Below are 26,324 nucleotides of genomic sequence, written 5' to 3'. Positions count from 1 at the left end.
ACCTGCCCATCCGACAGGGGCAGCCGGGCCCAGGGCGCACTCGCCCGACACTGAGGTAGTCGTGGGGGGTGACCTGCCCTCGGGGTTTGCTCGGGGTTTGTCCCTTCCAGTGGGGAAGGGGGGGGGGGTTGTAGCACAGACACGGGTCTCGCCGACGCGGTCCCTCTCCTGCCGTGGGCGCCCGAAATTCTCCACGTGGGAGGCTGTGTCCAATAGCCTCGTGCAGCCCGGCCCGCGGGCGCAGTGGGTGAGCGCGGCCTAGGAACCAGGAGTCACGGTTGGATTCCCGGTCAGGGCACGTGATGCACTTGATGCCACGGAACTGGACAGGTAAGAATGGCTAAATGGTAAGTTTCACGGGTGTTTCATCCCCTGCGAGAAATTCCAGGGAAGAAGGTGAACTTCCAAACAACAAAAGAATTCCAGTGACAGTGAAAAGCCAACAACTACCTGGGCCCTGGACAGTGTGGCTCAGTGGATAGAGCATCAGCCTGCGGAATGAAGGGTCCTGGGTTCGATTCCGGTCAAGGGCACAGGCCCGGGTTGTGGGCTCGATCCCCAGTGTGGGGTCAGGAGGCAGCCAATCAGTGATTCTCATCATTGATGTTTCTCTCTCCCTCTCCCTCTCCCTTCCTCTCCGAAATCAATAAAAATATATATATATTTAATACAGGAGAACCGACAGCGGGTGGACAAGGCGAGATCCCCCTCCCCTGAAGGGGCCATCAGCCCCTCCAGCAGCCCCTCCCCCAGCACGAGAGGACCACGCAGGTCCTGCTCAGAGGCTGGCCGTGTGGGACGCAGAGCGGAACCAGAGCCGGGGCCTCCTGGGCACGGAGCCCAGACGGTGCGGCCCAGCCCGGCCACCCTGGCCTGGGGCACAACCTCCCCACGGGCGGCGAGCGGGCGGGCGGGAGGGTGAGGCGCGGACGGCACAGCCCCTCCCGACACGCTTCCCACCCGGGCCTGCGTGCGGCAAGGTCTGAGGCCGGAGTAAGGCCACGAGGCCACGTCCGGGAGGAAGGCACAGACACCGTCCCCACAGGAGACCCACGGCCCCCTGGTCTCTTCCTGGCGCCTCCCAACCCGCACGGCCACCGCCTGGTCAGGGTGAGGGCTGCCCTACAGCCTCCCCGAGCCCCGCCGACTGGTGACCTCACACCCCCGCCCGCAGGACACACGGCTGTTTCTAGTGACTCGAGGCGCCCACGGGGGCTGAACAGGCATCCCTCCTTCCCGGCCGCACCCACGGGAGGTGCAGGAGGCCAGCTCACGGCCAGGGGCACGAACCTGGTGTCCCTCCAGGACCGGACCCCTCCCCCTGGGGTGTTCTCCTGTCTGAAGAAATGGCCCCACTTCCTGCCCCTAAGCAAGCGGGCAGCTGGGCCGTCTGCCCCGTCTCCGGCCTCAGCGTCCCCACCGATACAGCGGGCGCTGCCAATAGAAGCCATCGGCGTCCCAGGTGACGAAGGAGGTGAATGGGCCGGGTGTGCGACAACGGGGAGTGGTGGGGTCTGCAGCGGCCCGACTGCACCCAGCCGAATTCTGGCCGTTTTAAAGCGCTACGGCACCAACAGCCACTGCCCAGGCTGGATCCCCGCGGCTGCCAGATGGTGGCCCCAGGCCGGGGCCCCAAGGCCCTTTCTCCTCCAAATCCCACGGTCAGAGGCGCCTCGAGAACACAAGTCCCTTTCTAGTAAGGTCTCCCTCGAGAAGCAAAACTGCAGCGCAGTCCTCCTTACAGAACCGCGGGACCCGATTCACTGGAACACTCTGGGCACGTGGTAAGTTATTATCTTTAAAAGGTGTGGCCTGGCCCAGCCGGCGTGGCTCAGGGGTTGAGTGTTGACCTATGAACCAGGAGGTCACGGTTCGATTCCCGGTCTGGGCTCATGCCCGGGTCACGGGCTCGATCCCCAGTGTGCAGCGTGCAAGAGGCAGCCGATCAATGATACTCTCTCATCGTGGATGTTTCTCTCTCTCTCTCCCTCTCCCTTCCTCTCTGAAATCAATAAAAGTATTTTTAAAAATAAAAGTTGTGGCCTTTGCCTTGCATAATGAGGGGCTGGCAAGGCATCGTCGTGTGTGTGTGTGTGTGTGTGTGTGTGGCGAGGGGGGAGGGGTTGGGGGTGGGCAGGTCAGCCCAGCGCAGCCTCAGCCCAGCCAGGGCTCCCCCCCAGCTTCTCCCAGCCCTAGCTCCGGGCCTCACCTGCGCGATGCACCTTGCACATCGCGAGCCTGCGCTGTTCTGGCCAGGACTGGCTCAGGACCCAGCATGTGACTCGGCCACAGAGCCCGGAGCCCAGCCTCCCGGACCCGCTGGCTCACGCGGCCCCCGGTTTGCTAACCTGGCAGCCTCTGCCGAGAGGGAGTTCGGCTTTGGCAAAACGAAAATCAAATTCTTTGCGTGTTCAAGCCATTAAGCGTCTCTTCAGATGTGGCCTCGCGTTTTCCAAAACAATCATTTGTTTTTTGAGGCCTGAAAGGGAAGCGCAGGTTCCTAGGCCCAGCCGAGCGGGAGGGGAGGGGAGGGGAGGGAGGAGGCGGGCCCTCAGGCTGGGCTGCCTGTGAATTGGGCAGCCGGGCCTGTTTTTCCCATCACCTGGGGACCTGAGCCAATTTGTGGAAAAACAGGCTGGAAGGCATGCGGTAGGAGGAAGAGAGAGATAACAGGAGACAGCTGCAGCCTCCCGGCCGGCGGCCAGCGCCCAGCCAGAGGCCTGTTTCAATTAGAGCTGCAGGGAGCCCGGGTGGCTGCCAGGAAGGCCGCCCCAGACTGAGGTGCCCCCCTCCACCCGCCCGCCCGCCTGGCAGCCCCGGGAATGAGGCCCCAGCAGAGGGCCCGTTGCACAGGCTGCTGCCTGGACCACCCACCCCCTCGGAGCCTCCCAATCATCACACTTGTCGGCTCTCGGGCGTGCGCTGCTCTGTCTCCAGGGCCCTGGTTGGGCACGGGAAGGGCTCCCATCTCCCTCCACCAGCCTAAGACGTGACCTCAGGGCCAGGCCAGATTCTCGACACATCTCAGGCCACCGCTGGGGCTGTTTGGGCCACTGACCAGAGAGTAACTGCCCAGGGTCCCCGCTGACCTAGCAAGGAGGCCTCACCTGCCGCCTCCCAGCCCCTCACCTGGAGCCCTCAGCTCGGCAGAGGGCTGTGGAGAGCCGCCCAGCATGAGGACAGGCTCCAGCCCCAGCGGGACACGTGCTGCCTGAAGCCAGGGCAAGGGGTCCCCTTCTGTGCAGTGAGGAGGGGACACAAGGGCCTCCCAGAGTCCTTGCTGCTGTGCCCTGAGCCCCAGGGCAGCCGCTCCAGCAGGCCCAGGCGGAGCAGAGCATGACCCCGTGGCATGCCCTCAGGGCACACCAGCCCCTCCCCAGACTGAGCACTGAGGCATGGCTGGTGGTCCATGTGGAGGTCTGGACAAAGTGGCATCAAGGGGGAAGCCCACTGACTTACCCCCACACAGCCAGAGAGCCTCCAGCAAGATGATGGCAGCAATGATGGTGGTGATGGTGGTAATGATGGTGGTGGTGATGGTGGTGATGGTGGTGATGGTGGTGATGGTGATGATGGTGATGATGGTGGTGATGGTGATGATGGTGATGATGGTGGTGATGGTGGTGATGGTGGTGGTGATGGTGGTGATGATGGTGGTGATGGTGATGGTGGTGATGGTGGTGATGGTGGTGATGGTGGTGATGGTGGTAATGATGGTGATGGTGGTGGTGGTGGTGATGGTGATGGTGGTGATGGTGGTGATGGTGGTGATGGTGGTGATGGTGATGGTGATAATGATGGTGATGGTGGTGATGGTGTGATGGTGATGGTGATGGTAGTGATGGTGATGGTGATGATGGTGATGGTGGTGATGGTGATGATGGTGATGGTGGTGATGGTGATGGTGATGGTGGTGATGGTGATGGTGGTGGTTATGGTGATGGTGGTGATGGTGATGGTGGTGATGGTGATGGTGGTGATGGTGGTGATGGTGATGGTGATGGTGGTGATGGTGATGGTGGTGATGGTGGTGATGGTGATGGTGATGGTGGTGATGGTGGTGGTGGTGATGGTGGTGATGGTGGTGATGGTGGTGATGATGGTGACAGTGATGGTGGTGATGATGGTGATGGTGGTGATGATGGTGATGGTGGTGATGGTGGTGATGGTGATGGTGATAATGATGGTGATGGTGGTGATGGTGTGATGGTGATGGTGATGGTAGTGATGGTGATGGTGATGATGGTGATGGTGGTGATGGTGATGGTGGTGATGGTGATGGTGGTGATGATGGTGATGATGGTGATGGTGGTGATGATGGTGATGGTGGTGATGGTGATGGTGGTGATGGTGATGGTGGTGATGGTGGTGATGGTGATGGTGATGGTGATAATGATGGTGATGGTGGTGATGATGGTGATGGTGATGGTGGTGATGATGGTGATGGTGGTGATGATGGTGATGGTGATGGTGGTGGTGATGGTGATGGTGATAATGATGGTGATGGTGGTGGTGATGGTGATGGTGATGATGGTGATGGTGGTGATGGTGATGGTGGTGATGGTGATGGTGGTGATGGTGATGGTGATGGTGATGATGGTGATGGTGGTGATGATGGTGATGGTGGTGATGGTGATGGTGGTGATGGTGATGGTGGTGATGGTGATGGTGATGGTGATGGTGGTGATGGTGATGGTGATAATGATGGTGATGGTGGTGATGATGGTGATGGTGATGGTGGTGATGGTGATGGTGGTGATGGTGGTGATGGTGATGGTGATAATGGTGGTGATGGTGGTGATGGTGGTGATGGTGATGGTGATGGTAGTGATGGTGATGGTGATGGTGGTGATGGTGATGGTGGTGATGGTGGTGATGGTGATGGTGGTGATGGTGATGGTGATGATGGTGATGGTGATGGTGGTGATGGTGATGGTGGTGATGGTGATGGTGATGGTGGTGATGGTGATGGTGGTGATGGTGATGGTGATGATGGTGGTGATGATGGTGGTGATGGTGGTGATGATGGTGGTGATGGTGATGGTGGTGATGGTGGTGATGGTGGTGATGGTGATGGTGATGGTGATGGTGGTGATGGTGATGGTGGTGATGGTGGTGGTGATGGTGATGGTGATGGTGATGATGGTGGTGATGATGGTGGTGATGGTGGTGATGATGGTGGTGATGGTGGTGATGGTGGTGATGGTGATGGTGGTGATGGTGATGGTGATGGTGATGATGGTGGTGATGATGGTGGTGATGGTGGTGATGATGGTGGTGATGGTGGTGATGGTGGTGATGGTGATGGTGGTGATGGTGATGGTGGTGATGGTGGTGATGGTGATGGTGGTGATGGTGATGGTGGTGGTGATGGTGATGGTAGTGATGGTGATGGTGATGATGGTGATGGTGATGATGGTGATGGTGGTGATGATGGTGATGGTGGTGATGGTGGTGATGGTGGTGATGGTGATGGTGGTGGTGATGGTGGTGATGGTGATGGTGGTGGTGATGGTGGTGATGGTGATGGTGATGGTGGTGATGGTGATGGTGATGGTGGTGATGGTGGTGATGGTGATGGTGGTGATGGTGATGGTGGTGATGGTGATGGTGGTGATGGTGATGGTGATGGTGATGGTGGTGATGGTGATGGTGGTGATGGTGATGGTGGTGATGGTGATGGTGATGGTGATGATGGTGGTGATGATGGTGGTGATGGTGGTGATGATGGTGGTGATGGTGATGGTGGTGATGGTGATGGTGGTGATGGTGGTGATGTTGATGGTGGTGATGGTGATGGTGATGATGGTGGTGGTGGTGGTGATGGTGGTGGTGATGGTGGTGGTGATGGTGATGATGGTGGTGATGGTGGTGATGGTGGTGATGGTGGTGATGGTGATGGTGGTGATGGTGGTGGTGGTGGTGGTGGTGGTGATTGTGATGATGGTGATGGTGGTGATGATGGTGGTGATGGTGATGGTGGTGATGGTGACGGTGGTGATGGTGATAATGATGGTGATGCTGGTGATGGTGGTGATGGTGATGGTGGTGATGGTGGTGATGGTGGTGGTGATGGTGGTGATGATGGTGATGGTGGTGGTGGTGGTGGTGGTGATGGTGATGAAAGTGATGGTGGCGATGGTGGTGGTGATGGTGGTGGTAATGGTAGTGATGATATACTTGTCTTAAACCTGAATTCAGCAGGAAGAGTCACTAAGCAGAGAAGTGCAGTCACCCTACACGTGGGCTTATCTGCAAAGGAACGTGCTGGTGGGGACACGGAGGGAGCAGCAGGCAGATGTCCTGCACGCCCAGTCAGAATGGTGCTGCCCTCGCCAAACTGCCGCTGGGCCCAGACGAAGCCGCGGAGCCAGCTCCCGAGGACTGGGAAAGCAGCCACGTGGCTGCCACAGGGAGACATCCCGGGGCAGGTGAGACAGCCCCTGCCCACTCCCCCCGAACCCGTGCCCTGACCATCAGCCTGTTTCTTTGGGGGCCGTGGCCAGAGAAAGGAGCCGTGGGGCTTGGAGATGGGACGTGAGCTTTCCCATGCGCCAAACCCTAGAGCACAGCCACAGGTGAGGCCTCGTTCAAGCCACCCTCCCAGAGAGGAATGTTAATCCAACCATCTGCTTCCACTTCCTGTCCACCTGGCTCTCCCACCCCACGAGCCTGTGGACCTGGAAACTTGGGGCCCAGGGCCCCAGCACAGACCGTCCTGGACACACGCAGCCTGGAGCCCGGAGACATGGTTTCGTGCCAGGCTGGCCCTCAACTATGCGCTTACTGAACCAGCTAGTGCTCGGGGCTAGGAGGGGCCTGGAGGGTAGGAGGAGTCTGCCTTAAACCCAGCCGCGGGGGGCCGGGGGGGGGCGGGGGGCTGGGAGGTGCAGCAGGGCCCCACAGTGAGTCGGGGCGGGCTGTACCGGGCGAGCACCTTCCCTCAGGCCAGCCTCTGGGTGAAGGAGGATGTGGGTCTGTGAGGCCCAGCCCGGCCAGGAGCAGGCGCCTCGGCCTGAGGGTTGGGTCTGTCTGCTGGGCCCTCGCCCCGGCCACGGGAATGCAGCCCCCATTCAACACCCAGGCTGACATCGCGTTTTAAAGTGACGTGCACGTTCAGGTCGAAACAGACACGACGCTTACTCACCTGGGTCCACCTGGTGACCGAGGACACAGCGGCCAGCAGACACCTGGCTCAGGGCTGAGCACAGAAAGGTGCTGTCTCCCCCCGCCCGCTCTCCCCCCGGAGGCAGAAGTCCAAAATCAGTCCCCAGGTGGACACCAGGTGTGGGCGGGGCCAGCCTGTCCCTGGCCGAGTCACACGGCGGCTCCGCCCCCTCCAATGTCCCTCACACACCTGTGACTGCATTCAGGACTCACCTGGGAACCCAGGGTCTGCCCCATGCACCCAGACCCTAACTTCACGCCTGCACAGTCCTCCGTGCCAGGGAAGGGGACACTCCCAGGCCCTTCTAGACCATGTCACCTCCAGGCCCCTCGGACGGGCGGGAGCAGCCGGACAAGCACTCCAGCCCAGGTCTCCATGGGCAGTGAGCTCGGGGCAGACGTGGAGGATCCTCACACGTGGGAGGTGCTGGACAAGTAGCCCCTGGTGACCCGAGCAAAGTGACAGGCCTTCGAGGACAGGTGTGTGGGAGCTGCGGGAGCCGACCCAGTGACCAAGGAGGCTCCCAGAGGCTCCCGGAGCCTTATCCGGAAGTGGCCGCTGCCGTGGCCGCGTGTCCACCTCCGGACAGGTGTCACTGAGACTCACGGCCCTGAGCAGCACGGCCAGGAAGGGCCACCGGTCCTGCCCCAGCCCCACCTGTTCCTACCTCCTCTCGTTGTCGTCCAGGTGAGCAAACAGCACGTTCCTGGAGATGGCTTTGGCCAGTGCCGTCATGGTCTTGTAGTCCTTGGGGATGACCTGCGGGGGAGGGACCGTCAGGCTCGGGCACCCCCGGGCACCTGCTCGACCCCGAGAAACCGACACGGCTCAAGTCACCCGGGGACTCTGCCTGGCTGATCCCAGGTCACGCTCCAGATCGGCGGCTGGCGATGTTAGGTGTGCCACATGCTTTTAATTTAAGAAACAAAAAAGGAAGAAGAGAAACCTGGGGGGACCCAAGGTGGCTTCAGCACTGGCTGGGTCTCGGGGGACAGGCCCTGGTGGCTCGGAGCCTCCCAGAAGAGGCTGGAATAGCTCACGGCCCTCAGCCCCCTGCTCTGTGACCTCCTCGCTCCGATGACCTTGCAGCCAGAGCAGGGCTGGCCGGTCATCCTGGGGTCTTCTCTGAGTGGGGGGTCCTGGGTTTAGGGAGGGAGCCCCCAGAAGCGAGGCAGCCTGGCAGACTTTTAACAAGTTTCACTGGTTTCCATGCTCTGATCATGAAAGTATTCAGAACTGGGGTGTGGGTGAGGGCTGAGGACAGAGCCCTGGCTGGGTCCCTCGGTTATTAGGGCGTCGCCCTGATACAGCAAGGTTGTGGGCTCAGCCCGTCGGGGCACAGACAGCAACCCACCGGCGAGTGCAGACACGTAACACAGCAAACCGATGTCTCTCTCGCTCTCTCTCAAATCAATAAATTAAAAAGAGAGAACCCAGGCCAGCGTGGCTCAGTGGTTGGAGCATCAGCCGGGGCACCAAAGGGCCTCGAGCACACAGATGCCAGCCGGCAGCAGCCGTGACCACGATGAGAGCCGTGGCCATGACGACGCTGCCCACCCAGGCCCGCACCCACCTTCCGCACGTAGGACACGGCGTCCTCCTCGGTGTACACCTCGGCACTCACGCCCCCGCGGCGGCAGCGGGCTTTCACCACGGGGTTCGGCAGAGTCGGGGAGACCTCCTCGTCGTGCGAGTCGGACTGGGAGGCTGACTTCTGAGCCAAAATCTGTCTGTTCTCTTCCTGGGGGGAGACGGAGAGGAAGCGAGATCAGTGGCCACTTCAGCAACTGTCCGCTCACAGGTGAGCCAGGAGCCAAGGCGCTGGGAGGACGGGGCGTCCACCCCCTCACTGCCCACCCACCAAGCCGTTCCTGGAGAACTCCTACATATGCTTCAAGGCCCATTTCCATGGCACCTCCAGCAAGAAGCCCCCCGACCAGCTCTCCCTTCCTCCCACCACCTGCAGAGCATTTCCGTTCCTGCCTGTGGGCGCTCACATCACAACCGCGACCTCCCGACACGGGAGGGGAGCTACAAGCGCTGGGGAGGATGAGTGAACGCACGGCTGGATGAACGAATGAACAGAGAAAGGACAGAACTAACAGAATCAAGAGGGAGGGTTGATTAGAACCCAGCATAGAAACGTCTCAGCCACAGACCACACTCAGCCGCTGGGTGTCAGAGCTGAGCGGACGTCCCAAGCCAGGGGGCAGGGAGACGGCAGCCGGCCCCACACCTCAGCACCTACAGGGAAAGGGCCACGACTCAGCCACGGCCGTCACGCCACCCCCATCAGTGTCCGCCAAGGGGGTCGTTGGAATGCACAGGCCCCTGGGAGGGTGGACGGCTGAAGTCACTGTGACCACGTGAAGCGGGCTGTGAGCAGCTGGCGAACCCCAGGAGGAGGCCGCGATAGCAGCTCTGAGGGCTGCAGAGGGGCCGCTTGGAGATGCAGGGGTGGTGCCCCAGGGGCCCTCACGGACGGGAGTCTGGCGTGGGGTTTGGGGTCCCGCTGCCGTGGGGACCAGGCCTCCCCTGCAGCCCCCAGAAGCCACGTCGGCCGCTCTGGGGCCAGGGCACATCGCCGTCCTGGCACCAGGATGGTTCCCACCTTGGCCAGCCCGGGGTCGCGTCGGGCAGGATACAGGTGGCTGTGCACGTGAGGCGGGCGCTGCGGGCGGCCGCTGTTTCTGGATGGCATCCCGTCCCGACCCTCGAATTCCAGGAAAACCCGATGCTTCGCGGCCCCTTCCTGTCTCCTGTGCCCAGCTGGGGAGCTGTCTGGCGGCCGGATGGCCGGGGCCAGGGTCAGAACAGGCCTTCCCGGCCGGCGGGACCTTCCTAGCAGCAGGGTGGGAACAGGTTTCCAGAAAGCTCCGAGCCAGCGTCTGCCTCGGAACCAGGCACACAGCCCAGGGACTGTCCCGCCGGCCCCGGGCCAAGCTCTCCCCGGACCTCAGTGGTGGTCGCTGTCTCCTGTTGACCTGGGTTTTCCTGCACAAGGAGGGGCCCGGACTGCAGCCAGGAAGGAAACGCTAAGCGGGGGGTGCCCTCCCGCCCTCCCCGAGACCTGGGAGGGGGGACCCTGCCCCACGCCCGCCTCGCTGGGCCCGGACACGGCCGCTGCCCCCGAGAGGATGTCCAGGGGCCGTTAATCCCACGGCCTGAGTCTTCCCTTGGCCTCGGCCCCAGAGGAGGCCACGCCCACGGGTGCCTTCCCGGGAGGAGGTGCCGGCACAACCCAGGACCCCGGTCCACGTGGGGTGAAGGTCACCAGCCCCGCCCAGGAACCACAGCCTTCCTGTCACGCGTGGGCCTCAGAGAGGAGGGCAGGCCCGGCCACAGCGGGGAAACCGAGGCTGGAGAGGGCCACGGCCGTCCCTGTCCAGGGCACGCAGCCACCCAGAGGCAGGAGAAGAGAGAAGCAGCTCCTTCTGTACACCCGCCCCCCCAAGGCACGGCCAGAGGGGAAGGCACCATTCTGCCGGGAAGGGGGTTGCGATCTAACCAGACAGACAGACGTGAAAGGTCCCAGTGAGGGAAGGGGTGAGCACCGTGAAAGGACAAGGTGGGAGGTGAGGCTCCCAGACCTCCCTCGTGAAGGAGCAGTCACGGAGGGCCTCCTGGAGGCGGTGTCTTCTGAGCTGATCCCCAACGAGAAGAGCCGAACCCCGGGGACACGCCGTGGGCAGCTGGGAGCTCACCCCTCACCGCTCCCCAGCACCCTGCTCAGGGCAGCACCCCTGCCCCACGGGGTGCATGTCTCTCCTTTTCTCTGTCCGTGGCCTTCCCAGATGCCTGTCTCTTTCCTTCCTCTCTTCAGAGTCAGCCTCAGATTGTCTTCACTGTTTCTTCAGTTTCCGCTTGATTAACTTGTGCTTCTGCCTCTATTATTTTTCCCTTGTTTTTATTTTTCTGGCTTTATTTCTCCGTTTCTGACTTCCCTCAAAAATTCCCATCCATCCAGGACCTCACAGTGTGGTCTTTATTTGGAAGAGGATCTTTGCAGATCTAATCAGGTGGTGACGAGGTCATCCAGGATTGGGGTGGGGGTGACCCCACGACGGTGTCCTGATAGGAAGAGAGAGTGTGGGCACAGACACGCCCGTGATGCTGGAGGCGGAGATGGCTAATCCGGCGCCCGCCCAGGTGGCTTCCCCCTCAGAGCCCAGAGGAACCACCTGACCAAGGCATGGCCGTGGGCTTCTGGCCCCAGAACCAGGGACGGGGGGGCTGCTACCTTGGGGAGGGGAGGGAGCTGCTGCCTTTCCACTGTGATCATTCCCATGGCATCTGGGAAACCTGGACACACCGCGCACTCAATCTAACCCTGCTGTCCCTCGAAGCTATGAATTTCCCTCTGACTACCCACTGTGCTGCACCCCACAGGGTTAGACATGAGGTGCTTTTGCTGTCACTCAATTCTGAAAATTTCACCATTTTTCACGATGACAGTCTTCTTTAACCAATAAATAATGCAAAAGCTCACTAGTGGTTTCCAAACATATAGGAGACTCTCTCTGGCTTTTTATTAATAACTTGTAGCTTGCTTGGGTTGTTGTCAAATAATATGGTTTTTAAAATATTTTTATTGACTTTAGAGAGAGGGAGAGGGAGAGAAACATCAATGATGAGAGGATCACTGATCAGCTGCCTCCTGCACGCCCCCTACTGGGGATGGAGCCCGCAACCCAGGCCTGTGCCCCGACCTCCTGGTTCATAGGTCGATGCTCAACCACTGAGCCACACCAGCCCAGGGAAGACTATGGGTTTTGAGTGAGAAATAGATTTGAGCTCATCCCAGGGTGCCTTGAAATAACGTCCCACGGTGCCCACGCTGGATTCTAAAATCCTAAAGTTCTGATCTGCGCACCTTCTTGGGATTCCATATGCTCCCTGATCGTGCTCTGAAGGGGCCAAGGAAAAGGTAAAACCGGGCTCAGGAATGACAGGAGACGCCCGGGTCCTACCCCAGCGGCAGTCACAGCCACGGGACCCTATGCCAGCCAGGGGCTGCCGGTAACCACACAGGGCGGGCAAAAGCAGGCTGACAACTGTGAGTACGTGAAAGTTCATCCTTGTGTTATTTATTAACTAGAGGCCGATGCACAGAATTTGTGCAAGGGGCTCGGCCCCCGCTGCCGCGGCTTCGTGCTGAAGGTCGCCCGATCTAATTAGCATATTACGCTTTTATTATTATAGACAAGAGGCTCGGGGCACGAAATTCACGCGCAGGTACGATCCCTAGGCCTGGCCTGTGATCAGGACCATTTCCCCAGCTGCTGGCTGCCGGCAACTGGCCCCGCCCGCCCCCTCTGCCACCACCCACCCCAGTTCCCTGTCTGCCACCGGGCAATGGGAGCCTGCCGGCCAGGGGAAGGGACCAGGAGGTGGTCAGTGCGCCTCATGGTGACTGGTCGAGCGGTCGTTCCGCCGTTCGGTCAATTTGCATATTGCTCTTTTTTGTGTGTACATTCCTGTGTCGTTTTCCATGCGAACAACTGTAAGCCTACTTTTGCCCACGCCTGTGTGTACAATGTTGGTTCATGGGTTTTCACAATGAGCCAGATGGACACAGGAAGTTACCACAGGGAAGGGGGCGCCGTACTTTCTGCTCAACTTTTCTGCAGACCTAACACTTCTCTCCAAATAGCCTATTGCTTTCAAAGGCACACCCAGTCCGGCCAGCGTGGCTCAGGGGCTGAGCATCGACCTATGAGCCAGCTCAGGGTTCGATTCCTGGTCAGGGCACAGGCCCGGAGTGTGGGCTCGATCCCCAGTGTGGGGCGTGCAGGAGGCGGCCGATCAATGATCCTCTCTCATTGATGTTTCTCTCTCTCCCTCTCCCTTCCTCTCTGAAATCAATAAAAAAAATTTTTTAAAAAATTAAAATAAATAAAAGGCACATCCAGTAAGTGGCCGGCTTTCTCACGCGTGGGATAGAGAGAAGGGAGGGGAAGGACCGACCCAGGAGGGACAAACCAGGCGTGCAAGTCGCTCCTGCGAGGTCTGATGATTCATTTCCGTGGCTTCGTCCTTTCCTGTACTTTCTTCATTTCCTAGAATTTGGGGAACCAACCTCTCTTCCTATCATTCGGTCGTTTCTGGAAGGTTTAGGCTCCTTTGAAAAAACCGCTCCAGACGGGCTGCAGCCCCGGGCAGCCCCGTCTCGCCGCAGCGGAACGCGCCCTGCAGGCAGGACGAACAGCTCCACTGCCCCGGCTCCGCCTGTGAGACACGGATCGGACAGACGTCCACGTGGTGCCCTCCGCACAAACACACTGCTGTCCCGGGAGCAAGCGAGCGGGGACACGCTGCGTGGAGCCTGGGCACGCGGTGTCGGAGGGACCACAGCTGCCGGCGGCGATCCCGTCCCTCCCGTGAGAAGCACTGTCCACGCGCCACGTGTGATGGGGGGTCGGGGGGGCACAAAACCGCACTCACACCGAACCTACAAGTACGAACAGTGAGATGGACAGAAACACGGAGAGAAGGGGAGCGCGTCCGCGGGACGGACTTCTTTCTAAGTGGACGTTTCCGTTAAGACGTCCGTTAAAAAATCATCCTGTGAGCAAAAGCCCGTGGAGGAACGGCGACAAGTCCCCGCTTCAAGTCTCTGGCCGTCCTGTGCTGGTGCATCGCTCGCCCAGAGGCCCTGGGAGGTGCCCTGAGAGCCAGGTCCCAGCCAACCGAGCAGCATCGGGCCTGGGCCTGGGCCTGGAGAAAGGGTGTCGGGACGGGAGGGGGGGCAGCGCACAGTAGGGCGGCACCAGTGGTGCCAGCACCAAGGGGACAGACATTCAGCAGGCGGCACCCATTTGGGATGTGGCCCCCCCATGGGGGATGTGGCCCCCCCACCAGGGACGTGGCTCCCCAGCACCAGGGCTGAGAGGCTGTGGCTTCGGCCTCGGGGTTCTCCTCTCACGGTGCCCAGCGCCCACCACGTGGAGGCCTGTCCCCGACAGGGGCTCTGGGAGCCCTGGGCCGTGCCCACAGCTGCACACGGTGATCACAGGAGCTGTGTTCATAGTCGCCAGGACTGGGAAGCCACTGAGACGCCCCGCGTCAGGCGACGGTCAGCAGACTGGCCCCGCAGACGGCGGGACATTATGCAGCGGGAAGAAGAAATGAACGGCCGCCATGAAGAGACACAGAGGAACCTGGGCTGCAGGTGACTAAGTGCGGAAGCCAGTCTGACAGGCCGCGGGCTGCGGGCGGCACCTGTGTGACGCCCTGGAACAGGCAAAATTACAGACAAGACACAGATCCGGGTGCACCCTGGCCGGCGGCTCCGTTGGTTGGCGCGTCGTCCCAGGCACCAGAAGGTTCCTTCCCGGTCACGGCACACACCGAGGCTGCGGGTTTGATCCCCGTCAGGGGGCGTACAGGAGGCAACCGACCGAAGTCTCTCTCTCGCATTGATGTTTCGCTCTCTCCCCCTTCTTCTCTCTAAAAGTTGATCAGAAACATGCCCTCAGGTGAGGATTTTAAAAGGCCAGTGGTCGCCAGGGGCGTGGGGGAGAGAAGAGGGTGAGCGGACAGCGCGCAGGGGCCTCGGGAACTGTCCGGGCAGCTGACCCCATGAAGCAGTCACAGCCCACAGACACGGACAGCAGGCTGAGCCTCAAGGGGAGCCCAGGCTTCAGTTCACAGTAACGTGTCATCACCTGTAGCAGCTGCACCTCAATGCAAACGTTCGTGAGCAGGAGACCGTGGGAGAGGAGGGGTGATGGGCACTTCCCTGTGCTTCAGGCTCCGTTTTCATGCAGACCGGCAACTGCTCTAAAAGGTAAAGACCGTCCGTCTTTTTAAAAGTACCACTGAGCCCTGGCTGGTGTGGCTCAGTGGAGAGAGCATCACCGGCAGACTGAAGGGTCCCGGGTTCGATTCCAATCAAGGGCACATGTGTGGGTTGCGGGCTCGATCCCCAGTGTGGGGCGTGCACGAGGCAGCTGATCCATGATTCTCTCTCATCATTGATGTTTCTCTTTCTCTACCTCTCCCTTCCTCTCTGAAATCAATAAAAATATTTTTCAAAAAGTACCACTTAGGATAAAAAATGAAACAGAGCACAGCATAGGGAACAGAGTCAATCATACTGTCCTCACAGCGTGTGGGGCCAGTGGGTACTGGAAATACTGGGGGGACCACTCTGAAAAGGACATGACTATCTAACCACTGCGCTGTGCGCCTGAAACAAATACAACACAGGCTGAGTGCAAACGGTAATTGAAACTAAAATCTCTAAAAACCGAAAGGGGAGTAAATTAACAACGTGTGTGAAGAACCTACAACCCGAAGACGACAAATGTTTTTTTCGTTCACAAAAGCGATCAGAGACTTCATTAGACAGAGACACTCCGAGTTCATGGACTGGAGATGCAACGCTGTTGAGCTGTCTGTTCTCCCACATCGACTCCCATGGTCAACGGAATTCCAGTCAAAATCCCAAGGGGTTCCAGTCACTGACACCAGGTCTTTCCAACGGATCCCTGGGAAGGCGCAGGAACTACAGGAGACAAAGCAATTCTGAGCCCAGCCGGTGTGGCTCAGTGGTTGAGCGCTGACCTATGAACCAGGAGGTCACGGTGCGATTCCCGGTCAGGGCACGTGCCCGGGTTGTGGGCTCCATCCCCAGTGGGGGGCGTGCAGGAGGCAGCCGATCCATGGTTCTCTCTCATCATTGGTGATTCTCTCTCTCTCTTCCTTCCTCTCTCTGAAACCAATAAGAACAAAGTAAGAAAAACAATTTTGAAAAAGAACGAAGTTGACAGACACACGGCCTGGGATACTCACTAAAGGACCAGGCCCCAGACAGGCGGCCAGGTGGCCGGTGGCCAAGGTGCACCCACCTCTGCAGAGAAGCCTTAGAGAGAAGCCACGGACGGGAAGAGGCACCTGCCAACCGCCCACCTGACAAGGAACACGCTTCCACGTACGTAAGGGCATGTGTTTAAGATGCGGGGAGTCGGCCTGCTCCACAGCAAGGAAACGCCCTAGTACAGTGGTCGGCAAACCGCGGCTCGCGAGCCACATGCGGCTCTTTGGCCTCCTGAGTGTGGCTCTTCCACAAAATACCGACTTCTGCGCATGGGCCACGAAGTTTCGATCGCACTGTACGTGTGCACCCACACATGGTATTTTGTGGAAGAGCCACACTCAAGGGGCCAAAGACCCGCATGTGGCTCGCGAGCCACGGTTTGCCGACCACGGCCCTAGTAGAACGGGCAGAAGACGTGAGCAGCCGCTCCGCCGAGGAAGCCGTGCCAAAGGCAGGGGAGCACATGGAAAGGTTTCCACCTCGCAGGCGTCAGAAACGCAAACTAAAAGCACCTGGAACCCCACCACGGCCCACGCGCTGCCCCACGGGGACCACGGGGCCGGAGACGGAAGGCAGTGGAGTGCGTCTATGGGTCATCTTTTCTGTGGCATTAAACTCACTGTGAGGAGGAGGTGGCTCTGTCGTCACACACCCTCCTGGAAGGCCGAGTCCTGCAGAAGCGCCATAGGACAGGGAGTATCTTACCCCCTAGGTCTCCTCCCAGAATAACTGGCCCGAGACGCCGCCCGCACTCACCGAGGCCGGGGCACCGGGTGCCGCGTGGGGCCCGCCAGGGCAGCGCCCCGAGAGCTGGGCCATCCTGGGGTCTGTGCCGCCCGCCACACCCACCAGCCTCAGCTCACAGCCTTCCTGCCCTTCCTGCCCCTGACAGGGCTCCGCCCGGCCCCGCGTCCCTACGCCGGGCCTCCCAGAGGAAAGAACGCTTCCTGGCCCTTATCAAGGGGCTTCACTCACTGCCCAGTGGCCGGTGGGGAGGCCCTCACAGTGGGCGGTGCAGACGCTGCGATGCCAGGACTTGCTGCTTGAGGAGCGCAGGGCCCCTGAGAATCCAAGATACACCGATAACACATCACACAATTTCAGAGAATTCCCAAAATCGCCCCGAAGCCTGTCCCCAGCAGCTCTCACAGGAAAAACTCAACAAACAGCCTATGGTCTGGTCCCAGACACGAGGGGCTCAGACGCTTCCTCTGCGCCCAGAGGGCCACGGCGTTCCCATCAGCAGCGGCCGCAGCCGGTCAGTGTGTGCCTCCTGCCCACACCAGCCCCTGCGCTGAGCCCGTTCCGCTGTTCCAGCCCCAGCTTGTGGGACTTGGTTACTGATGCAGTCGCCATGGCAACCGTGCCTTGGAAACCAAGGACTCAGGACCACTGCACAGCAGGAGATGCTTGACTCAGAGCAGACGGGACGAGGCCCCTCGCTGCCGCGCGCAGGTCACCGGCCTCCACAGGACTCGGTCTGGACCTGTCCCGACAGGCGGTCCCCCAGCTCCCAGGGCGAGAGGGACCCGTCAGCTTCCGCAGCCTCCGTCCTCGCCTGGCCTCTCCCCCAGCTCCAAACCCTCAGCCTCCCTGAGGACTCGCCCGCACGCCCAAAGCTGAACTCTTCCTTCTCCCGCCCAACCTGCCTCTTCCCCTTGTCCCTTCCTGGCAAGTGGCACCCCATCCATTTGAGAACCCAGACCAAACCCCAGGAGGGGTGCCAGGCCTCTGTCCGCACCCCACCCCCGGGCCACCAGCAAGACCGGAGCAGCCCCACCGGACAAGGCGCACCTGGCCCTGTCTCCGCCTCCAGACCCACCTCCCATTCGATGGCCACACCCACCCCATGGAGCCACCGATACCTCCAGCCAGTGACATGTCCCCCGTGTGCAAAGTGCGCCCAGGGGAGCACCTCAGCTCAGTCCAGCCTGGACCAGCCTCGGCGTCCTGTCGGGCTCCCTGCCTGGGACGGCTAAGCCACACCCTGTGAGACTAGTGAAGTAGCTCCAGTTCTAGCCAAGTCACGGTTTGAGAAGTTAAGGACATCACCTGCCTGATTCTTCCTCTTCAAATGTGCGGGGGCTGGGACCCCCCGCCCCCATCCCGACCTGGTGCTCGGGGACCGGAACTCCTCTGCACGTGACCTCAGAAGTAACCGAAGTGGACTGGGGCCCACGGCCATTTTCATCGCTTCGCTGGAAAACGTGTTTAAGTTAAAACAGCCACCCTGGCCGGTTCGGCTCAGTGGCTAGAGCATCAGCCTGCAGACCAAAGGGTCCCAGGTTCGATTCCCAGGTCAAGAGCACATACCTTGGCTGCAGGCTCCACCCCGGCCTGGGCCCTCGTTAGGGCGTGTGCAGGAGGCAACCCATCGATGCGTTTCTCTCACATCCATGTTTCTCTGTCTTTCCCTCTCTCTTCCACGCTCTCTAAAAATCACGTCGGCAGCACCGACCGGGCCCCTCCGGCCAGAGGCTGCAGTGGGAACCCCAGGAACTGCACTGCTGAAAAGCCACACTGAACCCACAAAAAGTGCGCACGGAAAAGATGCGCGTACACACGTTAGGGTGGCGTCGCTTTTCATCTGAAAAAACAAACAACCGCTTCCAGTCACGAGGGAGAGGCCAGCACACCCTTGTCGGTCACCTACAGCCAGTCTATGAGGGACGCGGGATAAATACCTCACACGGAACATGAGGGGCGTCTATAACACGATCGCAGCGAGAGGAGAACCAACGAGTTTATTTCTTCTCTCTCTTCTGAACTTCCCATTTTCTTTAAAGGGCTTGCACAACTCTAACATGTCTTTTAGGCCCTAGCTCCTTTGGCTCAGTGGATAGAGAGTCGGCCTGTGGACTGAAGGGTCCCGGGATCGAGTGTCGGTCAAAGGGCACATGCGGAGGAAGCGCAGGGGGAGGTTGGGTTGTGGGCTCAATCCCAGTAGGGGGCGTGCAGGAGGCAGCCGATCAATGATTCTCTCTCATCATTGATTGTTTCTATCTCTCTCTCTACCTCTCCCTTCCTCTCTGAAGTCAATAAAAATATTTTAAAAATAACTAAAAGGTCCTGTAACAGACTGCTTTAAAGGGAAGAAATAAACGCATTCCCCTGTCAGGGCTCCATGGCCGCGAGAACCAGCTGGTCCAAGGGAACCAGCGCCGGGGGTGCCGCAGGGACTCAGGTGCTGAAAACCGACTGAGCCTGAACCGGGTCCCACTGAGTCCCCTGGGACGGGACAGGGACGGCTCCGGGCGACAAACGGGCCGCGAGGAGGGGCTTGGGCGGCACCAGGGAGTTTAGGGGGGCCACCCCGTGAGGAAGGTGGACGCTCCCTGCAGGTCAAGGAAGCAGGACGGGTGGACAGGGCTGTGTGCCCTGCTCCCCGGCCTGTCCTGGGGGTGGACCCAGCAGGGGTCTCCCTCCTCGGAAGGGGGACCAGGCATGTGCCCCGCCCCCCGCACACGTCTGAGGGCACCTTCCCACCCGAGAGGGCAGATGAACAGGAGTCCGATCTCAGCCGCCCACAGCACGCCCCTCAGGGCCCTTCCCTCTCCCACGTGCCCGTGGCCTCCATCCCTGGCCGGGCCCACCTGGCCCTTCAGGTGACACGGCCAGTGAGCCCCAGGAGCTACTGGACGCCGGGAGGGGCGGGACTCTGGCCGGGCAGCCTCAGGGCCAGCCCCAGCCCCAGGGCCGGGAGGAGGGAGGGAGGAGGGCCCGGCTGGCGGGCACCGCGGACCCACTGACCTTCTCCAGCGCCTCGAAGTGCTCGCGGAGGAAGCGCAGGGGGCGGTCGGGCCGCGCCACGCACAGGTGCACCACGCAGTCCCGCAGCACCTGCTGGACGCCGTGCCGCTGCACGTACAGCTCGCAGCTCCGCAGGCCCTCATCCTCCTCCGGGTGGGGCGGCGGCGAGGCCATGGTGCCGGCGGCCTGCGGGAGACACACGCCCACTCAGCACCCGGGGAGCCCGGCCCAGGAACACGCCGTGGCCCTGGCGGCGCGGCTCGGGGCAGAGCATGGGCCTCGGACTGAAGGGTCCCGGGTCCGAGTCCGGCCAAGGGCACAGGCTTGCGCTGCAGGCTCCCGGCCCTGGGTGGGCGCGCAGGCGGCAACCCATCCTGTGTTTCTGCCTGTCCCTCTCCCCTCCATTCTCTCGGAAAATCAACGGGAAACATCCTCGGGTGAGGATTAAAAAATAAACAAACAAACGCGCCTCTGACGTGGGCGCGGAGGCTCCGCGTCACCGGCCAAACCCGAGGCCGCGGCGACGTGGCTCCGGCCACGGGCACCTGGGCCCTGCGTGCGCCCCGGACGTGCCGGACAGCCGCGAAGCCTCGCCTCTCCGCAGCCCTGCGGGGGCGGGGGGCCCCGGTGTGTGCGGGCGGAGAGCCCCTCCGTGTCCAGCGGCGGCCGGGGGTCCCCCTCGCACCCGCCCCGCCCCTTTGTAAGCTCAGCTGCGTGAGCGGGAACAGACACCCCCGGGGCCGCGGGAGACCTGGGGGGGCGGTGCGGGTCCCGCCGCGGGGCAAGGGTGCGGGAGGCGCTTCTCCGACCCGCCGAGGGGCTGGGGAGGATGGAGGATGGAGCCTGGACCGCACGGGCCGCCCGTCCTCAGCCTGCGCCGTGGCCTCGGGCACCACGACCGGCCAGGAGCCCGGCGTCGCCCGCGCCCCATCCCCGGCCCCGCGCCCCATCCCCGGCCCCGCGCCCCATCCCCGGCCCCGCGCGCCCATCCCCGGCCCCGCGCCCCATCCCCGACCCCGCGCCCCATCCCCGGCCCCGCGCGCCCCCGCCGTGGGCCCCGAGCACTGGGCCTCTGCGCCCCGACCACCACGGCACTGCGGGCCCGGGGCCAGCCACGGGGGCAGGGGCTCCCCAAAACCCCACATTTCCCGGGGCCGCCCGGCCAGCTGAGGCCCAGCGCAAACCCCACCCCAGACCCCGCACCTGGATGCGCGGACCGAGCCGGAGGCGGAGGCGAGAGGCAAGAGGCGGCTGCACCGGGCGCCGGGAGGAGACGCCGGGACGCAGGGAGGGCGCGCGGGTCCGCGGTGCAGCTCCGCCCTCCGCCCGCCCCCAGCAGCGCGGGTCCCCGCCCGCCGCGCCGGCCTCACCGCTGCCACCACCCCCTCACCCCCACCCCCGCCCCCACCCCGTGTGTCTCCCACACCCCACTCCCCCATCTCCCCAAGGACCAACCTCCCCATTCTACCCGCCTCCCCCTCCCTCTCCCCACCTCCTCTCTGCCCCACCCCCCACTTTCCACCCCTTGGCTCTCAGGGGTGCATCACGTGGAGCCTGGACAGGCCTCGTGGTGGACAGACAAGGCCCCGGACCCATGCGCGGCCAGGCCAGGACCACCGCCCGCTCCCTGTCCTCCCCGCTCCCCGCTCCCCACGCAGACCTGTGACTGCCCACCAGGCAGGCCGCAGCCCGTGGGCCTGCACGCCATGGCAGGGCCGGCACTGCTCACACCTGGGCGGTCAGGGCAGGTGCCTTAGTTCTCAGGGTCTGTCTCCAGCTCCCAGGGGCTCCGGGCTCTGACCTCCAGGGCGGGTACTGCCTTTTCTGGTTGAAGGGTGCCCCCTAACTTCTTCCACCCTAAGTCACAGGGGCACCCTAACTTCTCCCCCCACCCCAGGGTGTGCAGGGCGTCCCTGAGGCCCGGAGCCCAGATGGCCGCCTCACTTCCAGGCCAGGCCACAGCACAGGATCCTTCTCATCTTCTGTTCCCAGCACGCCGCCCCAGGCTGCCCGCCGCCCCAGGCTGCCCGCCGCCCCAGGCTGCCCGCTGTCCCAGGCTGTGCCGTGGTGGCCGAGACCTCATGTCAGCCAGTCTGGGTCCCTACTGTCCTGGGAGCCCAAGCCTTGACGGGGAAGACATCTGCTCTCCTGTCCACACTCACTTGTCCCAGTTCACCTGTCCCTGCTCACCTGTCCACACTCTCCTGTCCCTGCTCACCTGTCCTTGCAGGCACACCATAGGCTGGCTGCCCTGCCCCAGCTGCTTCTTTCTGGCTCCTTGAAGGTGAAGGAACAGGCTGCACTCAGCTGGACAAACTAGGATCTCCTTTCTGCCTCCCCAGCCCTGCCCTCAGCATGCCCCTGGCCCTGCCTGTGTCTCAGGCTAACTCACACCCGTCCGGGTCATACCTATTGGAGGAGAATCATTTGGAGAACCAGAGTCCAGTCTCATCTGAATCAAATCTCCATCCCACCACCAATTTCAACCCTTGGCTGTCTCCAAGCTCACCCCTTGCTCCCGCTCCCCCCTCCTATCACGCTGGCCCCTTGGTGGCTCGGGGACAGGACGACCCAATGGACTTTGGGGCAGTGCTCAGGGCTGGCTTGTGCTCTCAGGACTTGTCTCCCATGAGGATCTCCCTTAACTGCTCCCTGGGGTGGGGTGAGCCTCTCTGGACAGCCTCCTGACCCCGAGGCCCCCACACCCTCACGCTGCTGAACAATGTTCTTGCAAGACAAGGATCTCCCCGGGTCAGGGGCCTGCGGTCAGCTGGGTGCACCAAGCCCACCAGAAAGTTGGCCCCACTTGAGACTGGCCTCTCAGCCGTGACTTGTCCTCACATCACCAAGGTGGCAGCTCCTGCCAGCCTCTCCCCTCCAGAGTCTTCAGGCCACTCAGGTGCTTGTTTCAGTGATTCCCCTAAAACAGCCTCCCCCCCCCCCCCCCCGCCCCTGTTCACGCCAGCAGCAGCCAGGACACACCCCATTGCCCCCGCAGCCGGACAAGCCTCCCGTCTCTCTGGCTGTCCCCTCCTTGGCTCAGGTGGAGGGCAAACGCTTCCCAAACATCCTGCTTGCTCTCTGCTCCATCCCTAGGATGAACCCAACACCGAGAGGGGGACCGGGCCACGGGCCATGAGCAAACCATGCCCGATGCTCACCTGGGCCTGGACTGCCTTTGTCGTTGACACAGTTGGCTTTTGCTTTCTGCAGCTGAGAAACACCCACTGGGTCCACCCCTGACGAACACAATCCTCACCACAGACAAGCCCATGAAATGGCCCGTGGTAAGAGGGGGGATGGTGTTTGGTGGGCACAGGGTCAGGCAAGGATGCTGGTGCCCTTGCAGGAAGATGGTAGGAATGCCCTTTAGGGGCTGGATGCGAACGTGGACCACAGCGCTGGCATATGCAGCTGGGCCGAGGTTGCCACCCCGCTGGGCAGTGACAAATCCTGGTTTTATATCCATGCCCTCCTATTGAAATATGTAACTAGTGCCCAGCAGTCATGGCTCAGTGGTTGAGTGTCGGCCTATGAACCAGGAAGTCACGGCTCAATTCCTGGTCAGGGTACTTGCCAGGTTTGTGGGCGCGATCCCCAGTGTGGGCCATGCAGGAGGCAGCCAATCAACGATTCTCTCTCATTGCTAATGTTTCCATCTCCCCCTCTCCCTTCTGCTCTGAAATCAGTAAAAAAAAAAAAAAAAGGTTGATGAAACTTGGGGACTCAACAGGGTTGTCACACATGTAGTCACCTGTTGGGAATGGCGGCTAAAGGCGTTTCCCCAGACCTGAATAGGAAACTGATTGTGGCTGCCAGACAGTTAAAGGGCATCTTAATCTACATGTTATTGCCTCCTCCTGGCCAAACCCCTGAACAGCGTAGGCTATTCCCCCATTCTGACAATGCTTCTGTACCCTTTGAAGTGTATTGTCTCCACCTTGCCTTAGGACAAATTGTGTTAAGAAAAGCAAGGGTCCTAGACAAGGAGGGACCGTCTTTAGTTCCTTTAGCTGAAGGTTCTCTGACCCCCAATGCCTTTCAAAATTATATCTCGTCTGCAGACACTTTATTAGTCGTCTCTGGATTTCTATGTCATCTACGCACAGCGCCTTTTCCAGATTCCTGAACCCTTCTTGATGCTGGGACATGAACCCCGGCATAAATGGACGCCCGAAGTGGGACCTTCTGAACCCTGAAAGCACCAGCACAAAGCCAGTTCACCGCCAAGATTCAACGTGGAAACATTTCCTCTGCAGGGACTTCCCTGCGGCACCCACACCTGCGGAGAGGCTGGGCGCCTCCGGGAGGGTGCTGCCCGGCCCCCTGGACTCCGTATCTCTCCTCACAGGCTGTTGAGTGTCTACACACCAGGCTGTTTGCCTAATTTGTCTCCCAGGCACAGGCGGTGTTTGTCTTGTTCTCTGTTCACTCTGCATGCCAAGGAGACAAACACCTTTTCAAAGGCCAGTCCAGGAGCATCCTGAGGCCGGCAGGGCCAGGCGAGTGCTCGCTTCCCTCTCTCCACCGCCCCCCCCACCCCTGCTGCTTCCCCATCACAGGGCCAGAACCTCATTCCTCAGATCCCATCTCCCATGTCCCATGTCCCCCCGAGAAGCCACCCCATCCGGGTCACTCACATCACAACCGCATCTCCCAGCGTTGCCACTGGATTAGCCACCTCCCCACCCGGCTACCAGCTCCAGGAGGGCCCGTCTCTGCTTTGACTCATGGCTCTGTTCCGGGGCCGGGCAGAATGTCCGAAATGGCACACCTCCCACAAGCGTTTGTTGGATGAAATGAGTCAAGCGAGTATTACTTGCTAAAATCAGTTTATTGCACTTGCTTAAATGGTACACTTTACACTACGTGCAACCAGGACACCACACGATGAGCCTGGAGCAAGATGAAGTTGCTTTTTCTACCTCTCACTGTTTGTTTGTTTTTTAATTGTTGTTATTGATTTTAGAGAGAGAAACATCCTCGATCACCTGCCCCTCTGCACACCCCCTACTGGGGATGGAGCCTGCAACCTAGGCATGTGACCCAACTGGGAATCAAACCTGTGACTTCTTGCTGCATAGGAGGGCTCTCCTTCCACTGAGCCACACAGCCCGGTTCTCACTGCTCTTTCTCTGCCCCCGGTACACACTTGGGCAGATCCACCCCCTTCTGGCTCAAATGCAGAGACCTCCAAGTTCTACAATTAATGCTAAGAAAGAAGCCCAGCCCAGTGCAGCTCAGCTGGTGGGGCATCGTCCCATGCACCAAGAGGTCACTGGTTTGAATCCCGGTCGGACAATGCCCTGGATGCTTGATTCCAAGTAGGGAGGCAGCTGATTGGTTTCTCACATCGGTGTTTCTCTTCCTGTCCCTTCCTCTCTAATATCAATCCTCCTATATAATAAAGGCCTAATATGCAAATCGACCAAAGGGTGGAACCAGTTGCTATGATGTGCACTGACCACCAGGAGGCAGATGCTCAATGCAGGAGCTGCCCACAGGCCCCAGGCCAGCCAAGGCGGGTGCCAGTGGGGGAGGGGAGGAATCGCCCCACAGATCCCCCGATCAGCCAGGCCTAGGGATCCTACCCATGCACGAATTTCCTGCATCAGGCCTCTAGTAAAAACACATTTAAGAGCAAGGAAAAAGGTGTAAACCCAACATGTCATCTCAGTCGCTAGGAGCACTCAGTCCTATGAAAGGATCAGGCAGACAGGCCTGGGAGCAGCCTGGATGGAGGCTGCCTGCTCTTCCCCGTTTGCTGACCAGGATCTGACCTCTCTCAGAGCAGAACAGCTCTGGCCACTATGATTTCCAGGAAGTTACTTTCTCACCATCCAGAAGCCTGAGGTGCGAGAAGGCGTCCCCAGGCTGGGTCCTCCCGCCGGCGTGAGGGTGTCTGTTCCCGGTCTCTGTCTGTCCTTCCTGGGTTTGCAGATGGCCGTCCCCGTGTTCACGGGGCTCCCCCTGTATGTGTCCACCCCCAGTGTCCCCTTTTGGTAAGGACACCAGCGCTATTGGGTTAGGGCCCATCCGATCGACCTGGCTTTAACTTTGTTCTCTCTGTAAAGACCTTACCTCTGATCATGGAGGTCCTGGGGGCTAGGACTCCAAGACGGGAACTTTGGGGGACACGATTCTGGCCGTAACACCCGCACCGCACGGGACCTCTTCCGGTAAAGCCTGAGAGCCCACTGCGTTTCCAGGTCCTCGCCTCCCAGGTGCCTCCGACAGGGTGGCCCCTCGCCTGTGGCAGGGAAGCAGGCGCGAGGGGTGCCCAATGCGACCTAAAGACACTTAGAAACACAGGATCATCCATTACACCACCAAGCGAACGCCAACAAAGACGGGTCTGGTTCGAAATAAAGTTCGGCCCTTAAAGTGAAGGACGCTTTGCTTTCTGAAAACGCATTCTGCGCAGCGTCCCAGGCGGGAGCGGGCTGGGGGCCCATCCGGGGCCCCAATTGCCTGCGGGGGTGCGGGCTGCAGGCGGGGACTCCAGATGCGAGGCCTCAGGCCGTGGTTCCCAGGCTCCCCACACGCAGCGCAAGGGGCGCGCCAATCAGGCTCCCGGCGGCCAAT

At 60.7% G+C, this 26,324-nt stretch overlaps 1 protein-coding gene across 2 annotated transcripts in view; it reads right to left on the bottom strand.

The window, feature by feature from the left end:
* PRKAR1B (protein kinase cAMP-dependent type I regulatory subunit beta) overlaps positions 1-26,261 on the bottom strand; it is a 65,623-nt gene extending 39,362 nt beyond the window's left edge. The window contains exons 1-4 of one of the 2 annotated variants that reach the window (XM_081092052.1): positions 25,821-26,261; positions 19,740-19,925; positions 8,742-8,909; positions 7,836-7,927 (exon numbers count right to left, since the gene is read on the bottom strand). In XM_081092052.1, coding sequence (XP_080948178.1) covers positions 7,836-7,927; positions 8,742-8,909; positions 19,740-19,913 — 434 coding nt within the window. In that variant the 5' untranslated portion in view covers positions 19,914-19,925; positions 25,821-26,261. Of the gene's footprint in view, positions 1-7,835; positions 7,928-8,741; positions 8,910-19,739; positions 19,926-20,942; positions 21,062-25,820 lie in introns of those variants that run through there. The other variant, XM_081092051.1, reaches the window with a different exon arrangement.
* Positions 26,262-26,324: the final 63 nt, after the last annotated feature.

The sequence above is a fragment of the Myotis nattereri genome (genome assembly GCF_964212035.1).
Source record: "Myotis nattereri genome assembly, chromosome: 5".
Taxonomy (NCBI): Eukaryota; Metazoa; Chordata; class Mammalia; order Chiroptera; family Vespertilionidae; genus Myotis; species Myotis nattereri.
The sequence above is the reverse complement of the archived record's forward strand: the minus strand, read 5'-3'. Positions and strand labels throughout refer to the sequence as shown.